Below are 14725 nucleotides of genomic sequence, written 5' to 3'. Positions count from 1 at the left end.
CGAGGTTAGATCCCAGTCATTAATCAAAAATATAAGATGTCTACAGAAACTATAGAACTTTGTCTATGGAGACATATGTTTTGGCTCCACTCGGATTAAATGTGAGAACATAAATGGCACTGAACTTCACTCAAGCTCTGAGTGGACATCTTGTATATACAACATACAAATAGTCCTCTTGATATTGACTCAGAAACACAGATGAAAAAGACGAACCGGACGCTGGGGAATGTTGATTTTTAAACGAATCGTTCCTCTTGGCTTGATACAAAACCGCAGAGAAGTCAGAAGGAAATGATTTTAGGGGCAAAGTAAGGACATGGTAGATGAGCAGTGCACAAAGGTGCCAGTGCATTAAGGAATTTCAAAACAAACAATAGAACCTCAAACTAGATCCTTTTCAGTGACTGGTAGCCAGTGATCAGGAACCAAATCTGGGTTAATGTGGTTCAGCGTTGTATATTTGCTCTAATTGAGACAGACGAATGGACGTCAGATGTGTATACAGTCACGATAATCAATGCAGGATGAGATGAAGGCTGGGATCATTTTCTCTAGGCTGAACAAAGTCTTCTTTGACAACACTGGGCATTTGGTTGAAAAATGGAAAATCGAAGGGAAAAAAAACAACACAGGGCGTTTTCGCATGCCATTTTATGCTTAGTGATTAATGACTTGGGCTTTTCAAATGATTTTTTTTAAAGCTTGAAACTCCACCATCTACAATTCAAGCAATGCAAATACATTGTTCTAAAACTGAAGAGACATTTTTGAGAAGGATGTTGGGAACTTTGTGTTCAGTTCCACAAAAACGTTTGTACACTAAGGGGTAAATGCAAAGTCTTCTGCATTGAAGCACAAATCAAATTCAGACTTCCAAGATATAACACCTTGAATTAAGTCCAAAATTCCAACCCTTTCATTTAACGATTTATCCAGATTCATAGGAAGTAAATCCCGCTTCTTAAAATTAGACTAAAATCCAGGTCTAAACCTCCAAGTCCTAAAATCCAAACCTAATCCAAAGTTCCAACTCTTAAAGTTTGAGATAAGTCTTAAGTTTAGAACCTTAAAGTTAATTACATCTAAGTATCCAATCTGTATAGTTCTGATGACTCCAAAATCCCAATCCATAGAATCCAAATCAAATCCAGACTATCAAGCCTCTCAAGTCAGAGGCCTCACAAGTCCAGATTCTCAAAATCTAATTAGAGAAATACAAACCAAGGAATCAAAATCTAATCCCTGTGCCACTGTGGAATCCAGATTCACAAACTTAATTTCAGAATCCCAACTCATGGATCCATGCTCAAAAACCAAACTCCCCAAGCTTTAAAGTATTCCAGAGCCCCAAGCCTTGAGAATCCAAATCTAGTCAAGCCTTAAGCCCTATACTGAATACTGGTTACGGATCAGAATACAGGCCACAGAGCAGATTTAGTTCTCAAACACAAGTCTAAGAGTGTTAGTGTGCTGAAGCTATAACATCAGTATTTGGAGCATCATGTAAGGGTCTGTGTAAATGTTAGCAAAGCATATAAAGGCAGAAAATCCTGTCTCGGACACCTGTGGCTTCAACAAGAACGAAATTGAGTGGAAGGAATTAAATACGATCCCCACTAATACACCTCTGGAGAGCCTGTAAAACCCTGTGAAACACAGAAGCAGGAATAGCAGCGTTCTGAGGTCATAGTGTCCACACGTTGTTCATCATGATTTCAACTACAGGTGTGTGTGGGTTTTTTTAAATCCTTCTCACATGATTATTTGTATCTAATGTAAGAAAACCATAAAGGAGAAGTATTCATGAAGCGTTCATATCTATATGATGTAGGAAAATGCAAAACAATGAAAAATACGGATGTAATCAGAAACACTAAATGGAATAAATGCTAGTCAGTTTGTTAAATAGAAAAAATATGGATAAAATAAATGCTAAACGTCGGAGGTCCTCGTGAATGCAACAGTTGTGTGTATCCTTATCACGTCTTGCCGATACACCGATGACTTGAAAGTGACTCAGGACACAAACAGGAAACAGACTCTGCTGAGTCACTTCAGTGTGTACCCACAGACCCTTTCCTGCAGTACATCAGCGATGTTTCACAAAGCAGTTAGCCTGATAATGTGGTGATAAGCAGCCCACTCAGCTCTTCCCCCGATCCGAACTATGAGCTGTACCTTAGCGCTGAGATATTCCTCATGCTTAAGTAGAACCATGTCAGCACCGAGGTCTGCTTTAATCCAAAAGCCCCAAAGCCTTGTTCTCAGGTTCGGAGGCTTCGAGATTCGAGAGTTCTGGGGGTCTGCTCTCGTTTCACGCCCCTGTCTGGTATAAATTGTAAATGAAACCCAAAAGACTGATGGTCCACTTTAATTTGTAAGGGGTTCTTTCGAAGAAAAAAAACTTGACACGACACACTTGTCTGTACAGGGAGTATCGTGTGTCTTTTGTTCGCTTTCTCTTTTTACATGTACACATGCAACGCATCTTATCAGAGTAAACACACAGTGAAATAAAACAATGAAAGCCCCCACATGGCTCTGCTCTTTTCTCCTTTTTATCTCAGGGTCTGTCACTGCCAAGACGACATAGTTATAATGCCTTCAATATGGTATACAGAGTACATTCCTTCAGCGAAGACCCCCAGAGGCTCTTTTTCTATTTGGTTTCAATCAGAAAAAAAACTTTCTTTATATAAAAATTTATGGAGCGCTCATAGTTTAGCTGGAACTGTTTGTGCAAATGTTTTGCCTCTTTCTCTTCATCTCTTCATCACACACACACACACACACACACACACACACACACACACACACACACACACACACACGCATTTTGGGCCATTTTTACAAACATTTTTGTGCAAATTTATTAATTCAATTGATTTATTCTATTAAATCCACACAAAATATGAGTTTGTGCAGTTTGCTACAGATGCGGCTAGTGTGCTCACTGATCATCTCATCAGAGGACGTGACGTTATCGGACGCCTCCTAGAGTGAGCAACTTTCAATCTGATTGGTTAATGCAACAGCCTTCAAGCAACATTTTTACAATACAAGTGGACAAAGTGCTGTGAATGGCTTATGGCTGATGGCTTTGATACCAAGAACACGTGACGGCTGAAATCTAATTGGATAGAAAATTTAACCTAAACTTAGTAAACGCTATTAATTAAAAAGAATTGACTGTTGTGAATAATTCAAATTTACACTGAATGACAAATTTAATGAAAACATAAGTGATTTTGTTTAGGCGGCAGAGAAGGCTGATCGACAGCGACTTAACACAAGTCATTACGTCATTCTAGATAGATAGATAGATAGATAGATAGATAGATAGATAGATAGATAGATAGATAGATAGATAGATAGATAGATAGATAGAGACTAAAAGATAAACATACAGATAGATAAACAAACAGACAAACATACATACAGACAGACAGACAGACAGACAGACAGACAGACAGACAGGCAGACAGATAAATGACAACAATACATTTATTATTATACACATTCGTAAAGAAAAATTTTACTGGTTTTTTATGCTATACATTCCTGTGTGCACTGCCTTTTATGCACGTATGTGTATGTGTGTGTGTGTGTGTGTGTGTGTTGGGCAAACCCGTTTTCTCTAATTGACAGCATGTTTGTTTCTTGAAATTTTGGCAGCTATAAGACTTTTTCATCTTCAGTATGCTCCTCTTCAGCCACGTGCTTCTCATTTCCTGAGCCTCAGCTCATTATCCATGGATGTTCTGTCTCCTTTCACTTTTATCAACATATATCACAGGACTGGGAGGGTCCTGACCAGACAGTAGCTATTAAGCAAAAGTGTCCATTGGTGCTGGAAGGAGGTCCTGAAGAAAGAGGTCAGAAATGAGATTTGTGTTTGGCTGGATGGATAAACAGTCACTGAAAGTAGAGCAGGAAGATCATCACGTCATGAGTCGAGTAAAGAGAAGAGCCTAATGCGCTTTCAAGATTATCAACAACACATGGTTTGAAAGCCAGAACAGAGCTGAGGTGATAAGAAAGGCTTCGCAAAGTATTTATTAGCAGCTCACTTAAGACATTTTGGACCACGTCATTTGAATGCAGATGTTTACGGTGAATGCTGGACTTTAAGAGCAGGACAGACCATAAATCACAGGGCCATGCCACGGCCAGGGTCGGTGTTACAGCAACACTAGTGGAGTTTACGAGTGTGCATGAGCAGGGGGTGCTATGTGCCCATACTTTGTATGATTCCAACAACAAATCTTCCAACACACTTTATTATGTTTTATTCTAGAAAAAAAATCCAAAAGGCTTGAATTCACGTTTTGTATTTTGTAATTCGTTTAGTGGGAAAGCGCTTAAACAGCAGATGCCTGGCGCATTCCCAACACGTGTACAGTAAATCACGGCGGAAGGAAGATGAACCGCTCTTTGTTTTTACGACACAAAAAGAAAGCGACAGGAGAGATGAAAAGGCAAAGGAACAGCTGGGTTTTCCTTCAAGACCTAATTATTTTCACTTCCATGACGTCTGGTTTAGAGTAACGAGATTGCGAGGGGACGTTCCTGCTTACGCAACACTTCGAGATAAAATATGACCGCGACAGAGACATTAAGAAAACCAGAGAATTGCGTTGCTTTCCTGGTTCTGTAACAACAAGCAATCCTGCAGTGTTCTCAGCAATAAACGCTGTGAAATCATTATTTAGATTTCAACATTTCTAAACATCTGGAATACCCTTTGCTCATCTCGAGACCTCATCTGAAAAAGTACGTATTATAGTGTAAAAAAAAAATCCTCTCAACAGGGTTGTAGGCTGATTTATATTAAGTTTGTTATCCAGCGTATCAGTGTAGATTTATTCATTAAAGCGTTAATTTTGTGTACGATTACACAACTTTTATTTAGAGTTCTTGACAACTGTCTATTTATCAATACTTGTCTTCATGTACTATTAGCATAGATCCTGGTTGTGATGAGCGCTCCTGTTTTGTAACATGAGAACGGGTACAAGTGAAAACAAAGGCATGAAGTGGATTTAGAAGATGAAAGATCAACCGTCATGTTTAACATAGGAAGGTGGATTCAAGTTGGTCAGGAAGGTACCAGGATGGATAAAGTACCAGCCAAGGAACCCTATATATTAGAGAAAAAGTGCCTCATAAAATGCCCTCTAGGGGGGGCCCATATGATAGATGAAATGTGATAAAGTAAAACTGCTTTCGAAATGGAAGAAAAAAGTCTTCATGCCCATCAGGCTCATCTACATATAGGATTATGAGATGAAATGCCCTCTAGGGTGGCCCATATGATAGATGAAACGTGATACAATGTTCCCTTGGGTGCCCTTCAAATGGTAACAAGTAATAAAGTGCCCTCTAGGGTGCTTGAAAAAAATAAAACTGCTTTCTAAATTGGCAAAAATAAGAGTTCATGCCCATTAGGCTCGTCTACATATAAGATAAGATGCAGTGCCCTCCAGGGTGGCCCATAAGGTAGATGAAACGTGATAAAGTGTTTCCTAGGGTGCCCTTTAAATAGTAAAAAGTGATAAAGTGCCCTCTAGGGTGCTTGATAAAATGAAACTGCTTTCTAAATTGGCAAAAATAAGAGTTCATGCCCATTAGGCTCATCTACATATAAGATTATAAGATGAAGTGCCCTCTAGGGTGGCTCTTATGTTAGTTTAAATGGGATAAAGTGTTCCCTTGGCTGCCCGGCCAATGGTAACAAGTGATAGAGTGCCCCCTAGGGTGCTTGATAAAGTAAAACCGCATTTTAAAGGGACGAAAATAAGACACATGCCTTTTAGGGTGTTCTACATATACAAGTATGAGAGGAAGTGCCCTCTAGGGTGCACCTGCATATGTTAAACTTGATCAGGTAACCGTTAAGATGCCCTTCCGAGAAAGAAAAGGGTACCCAGTGCCCTATAGGCTCGTCTACATACAGGAGATAAAGTGCTCTCAGCTGAGAAAATCAGACGCAGCACCTTAAAGCTGAAGTGCCCTCTAATGCCCTCCAGGTATTTCTAATCTTTATGTTGTTTTTATGTTGTTTTCGCCCCTCAGGCAGACCCCTGTGTGAAGGTCAAGTGAGTCTGAAGTGAGAATCTAAGAGACAAATGGGATGAAAGAAAGACAGGAATGTCAATACACATCGATCACATATCACTTTTCTTACCTTCTTCTGTGGAACAGCAGTTTGAGTCATGGCCAGCTCGAAGCTGTGAGCTCCTTTAAGCTGTGTTTTCTCCCAAAGTCTCCTAAGCTGCTGCACACAACCATCCATAGAGCTCAGCGCTTCATCCGCCTTGCTCTGTAGTGACACACGCACATGCACATCTGTTACTCTTACTTTATATGGACAAATGTTAGTAGACACTTGTTACGATAACCTCCACTCTTCTGGGAAGATGTTCCACTAGAATTTGTGGAAAATTGTGCTCCTTCAGCTACAAGGGTGTTAGTAAAGTCAGGTACTGATATAACTTAGGTGAGGAGGCCTGGGGTGAAAGCGTTCACACTCATTCATGTTTAATAGATCTAAAGCTCTCCAGATCTTCATGAAGCTGGATTTGTGCACAGGAGCTTTGTCATTTTGGAACAGTTTTGGATCTCCTAGTTCAAGTGAAGGAAAAATGTCATGCTACAGCATCTGAAGAGACACTATATAATCATATGCCTCCAACTTTGTAGTTTGTGGAAGAATCGCATACGGCAAAGTCAGGTGTCCACATAGGGTTGTCCATGTAGGGTATCTACACTGAACAGGAATAACATTATGACAGGTGAAGTAAATAACACTGATTATCTGACAGCAAGTGAACATTTTTGACGAATTGTGACGTCTAGATGTCTGGGTCAGAGCATCTCCAAAACTGCAGCTCTTGTGGAATGTTCCTGGTCTGCAGTGGTCAGTATCTATCAAAAGTGCTCCAAGGAAGGAACAGTGGTGAACTGGCAACAGGGTCGTGGGTGGTCGAGGCTCATTGATGCATGTGGGGACTGAAGGCTGGTCCGTGTGGTCCGATACAACAGACGAGCTCCTGTAGATCAAACTGCTGAAGAAGTTTATGATGTTGATGATCGACGGGTCATGACAGCAAAAGAGGGGACCAACAATATTATCTTTTAAAGCTACACAGCTTTGAGGGTTGCCAAATCTTCTCAATGAAAAAAAAAAAAAGAAAAGTAAATGATCACTAAAAGTATTCTAAGGCACAGAACCTCTCAGGACCACATCTGAAATTTGCACATTTTAGGTTGAACTGCGTAAAACCACAGACTAAAGCTAGCATCCTCGTAAGGAAAGTAATCAGCGCCCCCTATTGAATAATATTTTGAAAGCACCGTTGAATGCACCATGGGCCATTTAAAGAAAGATAATTACGGCTTTCAAGATTTATGTTCGCGCTGAGGAAATGTTTATATTGTAGATCAGTCTTAGACACACACACAAACACACACATACACACACTGACCTGCAGAGCGAGCAGCATGATGTGGATCCAGAGGTGGGGCTGACCACTGCACAGCAAGAAGCTAGATTTCCCGTACAGGCAGTAATGACCTTTTATTGGACACGAGAAGGACAGTTTAGCAACACAGCCTTGTTGGGTATCTGCAACACACACACACACACACACACACACATATACACACACACACACACACGCACAAACGTTACGTTATTTGTCCCTGTTCTTGATGTCATATCCCTGCTCCCTGGAGCGACGGAATTAAATATGTAATTCTTCAGAACCACACTGATAGCGATGAGGTCACTTTAATCGGCAAATCCTCGCTAGGGATCACATGACCTCGCGTGTGACCAAGCCAAGGTTGCTGGAAAGACCATACAAACTCAAAGTTTGAGGAGAAAACAACTGTATGATAAACAGAAAGAAACATGTCTAGATGTTTAGTGGGATTATTGCTGGTTTATTCGGTGGGTTCAACCTTTTTGTAAACACAAGCTGCAAAATCCAGTTTATCATGAGATCAAAGACTTTGTTTTGGTGTAAAAGAGGTTCACGTGACGAGGGAGCCATTTGCGTCATTACGCCTGTCTCGAACCTTCTAACAATTCATCTAAACTTGCTTCTTTTGAACATCCCAGTCCACACTTAGTGTTCATTTCCAGTTATAACTGCATATAATAAGACGGTGTATTACACCCATTATGGGATTTTTAAAAAAGAACTGGAAGTGGTAGGGCAGGGAATTTTCGAGTTTTACACTTTTCAAGTTGTAAGTCGAATTTTGAGTTTAAAACTCAGATTATTGAAAGAAACCAACACAAATGTACATAAAAAAATCAAAATCTTCAAGTTTTAAATCTGGGAATTGTGTATCGTTAAACTGCTACAATTGTGTGCCTCCAACTGTCAGGGAAGCACCGGCTACGCCCCCCACCTCGACAACTCACAACGCCTCGCCTTCGTACTAATCACCTTCACCTGTCTCCAAGCTACACCCCAGCATTTATAAGGCCCACCGTTCTCACTCACTCACTGTCTGATCTACGGTTCATTCTGGCGATCATCCCTGGACTGCCTGTGTTTCAGAATATACCTGTTTTCCAGTACATGCTGCTTCCTAGCTTGTTTGTTTCCCAAAGCTAATAAACGTCCTATTTGTATTCTGGCTTCTGACTCTTGATCTAAGCGTGACACCAACTTGGTGCTAACATTTTTTAAATTTATGAGAAAAAACATGTAAGGTTTATATTTAAAACTTAAAAACCTGTGGAAAGAAAACTGCGTATACACAATTTCCGGGTTTTAAACTTAAATATTCCGACTTACAACTTGAAAATGGTTTTAAACTCGGAAATTCTCTGCCCAACCGCTTCCAGTTCTTTTTTTTAAATCCCATATTGGGCGTAAAACACCGTTGTATTATATGCGGTTTACTTCCTTGATAGAAACCCCTTCCCCATAAATGTTTTACACACAAAACTTTTATAAAACTTAAAGTTTATTTATTGTTAATTCGCGATTTTATTCTTGCAATCGTCTCGAATTTAAAACTCTGAAATGTCAGGGTTTAAAATACTTCCAAAGAAATTGAATAAATACAAATAAATAAAACAAATAATCATACTAATGAGTTGCATTTAGCATCTTTTCCAAGAACTTCAGCACATTTTGCCATAGACGTTACTCTATTCACCGATTTCTAATGATTATAATCCCAGTTCAGTGTTTATTATTTGTTTTATTTTCTCTCCAACATACTTTCCCTATGCAGATGAACTAATAATTGTGAACACACTGCACCGAATCTACTTCATTACTACATTGTTGATGTGGACTTCCTTTTTGCAAATGACAAAAAAAGATGCACATTTTAAAAAAAGGATTAAAGGTTAGAAGTTGAAAGTAGGTGTAAAAAAAAAAAAAGGTTCTGCTCCATAAAACTCCAGATGGAAGAAAAACTGTGTAAGCACTTAGTGAAGACAGCTTGTTAATGGTTTCTGTGAAACCCTGCAAAGCCGTGATCGGTGAGCTCTGCCTTCTACAACACACTGGAATGTGACTTTACCTATTCCGATTTCCACATGTTCTAATGAATGTGGCAACCCTTACACACACACACACACACACACACACACACACGCACACACACACACACACACACACACACACACACACACACACAGCTAGTACCTTAGCTCTGTAGGGGAGGTGTTAGATTTCACTATTCACAGAACAGGAAATGTGCACCGGACCTGCCTGAACAATCTCAAATGCAGCTCCTCAAAGTCTGATGTAACTACATGCAATTTGTTCTTTTCAACTTAAAAACAAAACAGTTTTTGGACAAAAGTATTGAGACACCTGGTGTGGTTCTTACCACAAACTTGGAGGCACAAATTGTATCAGATGTGGAAGCATTGAATTCTTCTTTCAATTTTTTCCACTATGACACAAAGTGCACAAAGCCAGCTTTTTACATGGAAGATGTAGAAGATCTCCTGCAATAAAGCTTTGACCACAACCCTATTGAACATTAATGGACACCCCTCGGGGCTGTATGAGCACAAATCTCCACAAAATCTAGTGGAACGTCCTCCCAGAAGAGTGGAGCTTATTTTATGTGGAATGTGGAAGGCCAAAAAGCATAGATTTTGGATGGAATTATGGCTATAATCTGTTCTTTCCCGAGAAGAACCTCCCCAGTCATTCAAATGGTGTCTGTGTGGCAACTTCCAAAGTGACCTCATGCTAATCTTCTGCTCATCATGCATTTTCCATGTGAAAGGATTTACACCTGGGGCAAATCATCTTTCTTGTGCCATACATTGGCATATTTTTTGCTCTGACCCTGAACCTCTCACTGCTCTCAGCTAATCATGCAGGTTATATTCAACTCAACACATTTTATGAAGTTTCCACATGTTCTGGTGAATATGACTCAACCCTCTACCTCCTACTGCCTCACACACCCACACACCCACACACACACACACACACACACACACACACACACACACACACAGACTGATGAATTACGTTACTGTAGCTCTGTGGGGGAGATGTTAAGTTTTGAGCGTGCAAAACAGGAAATCTGTAGCGGATGGCCAGAGAGCTGATCTCTATTTTTTTCTACAGGAGTCATGATCTGTGATGAAAATTATAGTCTAGATTATAAACTGAGCCTTTTTTTCACAACTTATTATATCTTACATCCCCAAACTGCGCTGGAGTGTGTGAATATGTGATGGTAATGACTGTGGAACGGTGATGAATGGAAAAAAAAGTGCATGTCTCAGCACAGCTGTGACACCTGATCAACTGCTTCAGGGAAGCGTGGGCAGGAAATGATTTACCTGTGACCTCTTTAGCATTATGCACAGCAGCTTGTAAGATTGAGATTTGGCTCAAAGCTTAGAAATGTTAATAAATCTTGAATGTTTCAGTATTTAAGGCTGACTAAATATTCAATCCTCGCCACATAAAACACATTCAATACTCTCAGGATGTAATCCATCTTCTACTTGATCTACACAGTCTTAAATTTGCTCACTAATCACTCCTCTCTGCCAAAAACCTGTCCACGAATCAATCCTCTTAGCCAAAAAAGTTTTGCCAATTAATCCTCTCAGACAAAAACCTGTCCTCTAATTAATCCTCTCAGCCAAAAACATGTTCCCTAATTAATCCTCTCAGCCAAAAACCTGTCCACGAATCAATCCTCTTAGCCAAGAACGTTTTTTGCTAATTAATCCTCTCAGACAAAAACCTGTCCGCTAATCAATCCTCTCAGCCAAAACCCGCTCGCTAATTAATCCTCTCAGCCAAAAACCTGTCCACTAATCAATCCTCTCAGCCAAAAACATGTTCCCTAATCAATCCTCTTAGCCAAAAACCTGTCCACTAATCAATCCTCTCAGCCAAAAACGTGTTTGCTAATCAATCCTCTCAGCCAAAACCCGCCGCTAATCAATCCTCTCAGCCAAAATCCCGCTCGCTAATCAATCCTCTCAGCCAAAACCCGCTCGCTAATCAATCACTTTGGCCAAAAATCTGTTTATTTCACAATAATTATATAATCATATATAAACATCTAAAGGCCACAAGATCAATCTACACTGTTTAAACCACACTCGTTATTCAATCCTTTTATCCCAAATCTTATTCTATATTCAGTCCTCTCAGCTTTATACTGAATAATTACTACTCAATCAACTAAGATTTTAATTCCTCCACTACTTGATATACACTGTCTCAAAGCACCACGCTAATTAATCAATCCTCCCAATTTATCATTCACTTATAAATCAATTATCCTAGTTTATCATTCACTCATTTATCAATCCTTCCTGTTTATAGTTCGCACATTAATTAAATTCTTCCCGTTCATCATTTACACATTAATCAATCCTCCAATTCATAGTTCACTAATCGGCCCTTCCAGTTTATATTTAACTCATTAATCAATCCTCCCAATTTACAGTTCACTCATTTATCAATCCACCCAGTTTATAACGCAGTGTTTACCCTCATATCTTAGTTTACAGTCCATGCATTACTTCTAAAAGGTTTATAATTAACTCATCACTCAATCCCCTAAGTTTATAATCCACTCTTTACTTATACTTTACTCACTTTACTTTACTCATTTCAGACTGCTCTTAACTTATCTTGATTCACGTTAGCATGATATCTAATCGTTATGCTAAACCCCCTTCACTGCTTCAATTCTCCAGCGCAGCCTAAATTCCACTCAAGCACTCAATTCTTTCAGCCTTATGCTTATATACACACTCTAGCAGACTGATGAATTGCCTTATTGTAGCCGTGTGGGAGAGTGTTAAGTTACATCAACGTGGAGAACAGGAAGCCTGCCAGAAGCCTGCACGGCAACTGAACACGAGTTTGACCTTTCCAAGTACCACTGCTGAGCGATGAGCTCGAGACAAAAACCCACCAACTATTCAGTTCTAGAACAAATTGTCATTTGTGGAAAGTGGTCACTTAAGAAAGCTGATGAAGTACAATAACAAGTTCTGGTAAATAAGATAATAATGTAGTGACCTCTGGAGGGAAATCCTGCTTATTATGTCATCAATTATCACGATAACATCAGTTCTTCCTCCCTACTGCAGTCAATTATTCAACTTTAAAACCGTTTGATTTCTGTAAAGCTGCTTTGACAATGTCTAATGTTCAAAATGTTCGACAAATAAAAATGGAATCATCTTGAATCTTGCCGTATACCTTCAATAATGCAATGCTCTGGTATCGGGATCTGGGTGAACATTTCTGCGCAGAAGTCTCGGATCTTCTCCAAATGGTCCCGGAGATGTTTCCAGAGCCGGTCTCTTTCCTGGAGGTGCACGGTGTCCATCTGTCCTCCTTCCCCATTAGAAACCAAGTTCTTGTGCTCAGAATGCTCTTCCTGATCAGAGGAAGCTACTGGACAAGTCTCTGGGAAGCAAGAGGCCTCAATCAGGTAGTTCTCTTTGAGTAGTTCCACATCTCCATCCTGGATGCAGTCGGGATTATTGAAACGTGACTTTACTGTATGCAGAGCCAGACTTTTCGACCTGACAGAGACGAGAAATTAGATGTAATGACAGAGATTGATGCTAAAACAATCCGTGCTTATGTTCTTTGGCTTGATCTAGCTTCATAAAACCTTCATCCACAAAGCGTACCCGTTCTATCTGATGGAACAGCAGCGCGACTTGTGAAAACGCACAGCACAGTTTATTAGGATCTGCTTGCGATAATAAATAAAGGCAAGATCCATCCTCGCACGGTGACCTTTCAGCTCGCAGCTAACACACGGTGCGAATGAGCTTCAGCTTTCATTAATGCAGCGTGACTTTTCGTCTTAAATGCGAACCAAATGCTCTGCAACTGCGCATTCCTTTACAACTATTTCATTCAGCAACTCCACAGGCAGCTCCGAATATACCCTTGTTATCTTTTATTATAACACACTGCTGCCGAATAGTGTTAAGTGTTCTCAACAAGAGCATGCCTGACAGCAGTGCAGCTACCGATCACAGATTTTTATAAATGTTTCTATAGTAATGACTTGTGGGGAGTTGTATCGCTTTTTCTGTTAGAATAGGCTTCTATAATATCAATGGAAGGAGTGTCTAGTTTTAGTAGTCCGTCATATTCAGATGTTAATGCTTCAACAAGTTTTCAGACGCCTTCAAGTCAACAGACCAACCCACCGATTGAAGCTGAGTTCTTGGTGCTCGTCTTGTACCACCTGGCCCAGGCTTGGACACCTTTGGGATCCTGTTGAGTCCTTTTTCTCTTCCTCCTGAACATCTAGTTTCTCCTCGAAAGCCTTTCTCTTCACCTGCAGACTTTGGTCTTCGTCAGCCTCCATGTTTTGTCTTAGGCGTACAGACACAGAGACATGGTCAGTACACAAAACCACACAATTAGCATTGTACTGTTTCAGGATACACCTTAAAAAAAGTCAATAAGAAAGAAAAAATTAAAAGCTGATAAAGGAATGTTATACGATTGTGAGAACGTACTTTGTAACCATAATGTAAGCATGAACAGATACAAATGTGCGAGGAGTGTCTTTCTTTTACTAAGAAACAATAGCTAGCATGGAAACATGCTCTTCTAGAGAAGGTTCAGAACACACTTCAGGTGGTAACTCCATCACACAACCCTGTCTGTCTAAACCAAACTCAAACTCCATTTGCCATCAAATACCAAATGCTTTCAAACATTGCTGCCCTGCACTCTAAACTCCTCATGCACACTTGGACGTTCACAATTATGCTCATACTAATCAGTCACACCTGTTTCCTGCTTCACACTCATCACAGCTACAGCTGCTCTTATTCATTCAGCTCACTGCGAAGTATAACGCTCAGGAAAACATTGATTTTTTGTTTGGTTTTCTTGGTTTTTAATCGAATTCTGGTTTCATGTTATTGTTTTACTCAGTGTTTACTGTTTATACTGTCAGTTTATTACAGCTTTTGGATCGACCAACATTTGTGTTACATCATAGTATTTGGATTTGTCTGCTAGTTTATTCAATAAAGTCATCTCAATCTACATTCACTATATATTCATCATAATCATAATAATAATGTAGTGACCTCTGGAGGGAAATCCTGCTTATTATGTCATCAATTATCACGATAACATCAGTGCTTCCTCCCTACTGCAGTCAATTATTCAACTTTAAAACCGTTTGATTTCTGTAAAGCTGCTTTGACAAT

General features: G+C 39.8%; 1 protein-coding gene across 5 annotated transcripts in view; it reads right to left on the bottom strand.

The window, feature by feature from the left end:
- veph1 (ventricular zone expressed PH domain-containing 1) overlaps window positions 1-14725 on the bottom strand; it is a 123059-nt gene that overhangs the window by 36107 nt on the left and 72227 nt on the right. For 4 of the 5 annotated variants that reach the window (XM_046864286.1, XM_046864282.1, XM_046864283.1 and 1 more), the window contains exons 8-11: window positions 13706-13873; window positions 12735-13063; window positions 7491-7630; window positions 6191-6325 (exon numbers count right to left, since the gene is read on the bottom strand). In XM_046864286.1, the coding sequence (XP_046720242.1) occupies window positions 6191-6325; window positions 7491-7630; window positions 12735-13063; window positions 13706-13873 (772 nt within the window). The remainder of the gene's footprint in view (window positions 1-6190; window positions 6326-7490; window positions 7631-12734; window positions 13064-13705; window positions 13874-14725) is intronic. The other variant, XM_046864285.1, reaches the window with a different exon arrangement.

Source organism: Silurus meridionalis, chromosome 13 (assembly GCF_014805685.1).
Source record: "Silurus meridionalis isolate SWU-2019-XX chromosome 13, ASM1480568v1, whole genome shotgun sequence".
In the NCBI taxonomy this organism is placed as follows: Eukaryota; Metazoa; Chordata; class Actinopteri; order Siluriformes; family Siluridae; genus Silurus; species Silurus meridionalis.
The sequence above is the reverse complement of the archived record's forward strand: the minus strand, read 5'-3'. Positions and strand labels throughout refer to the sequence as shown.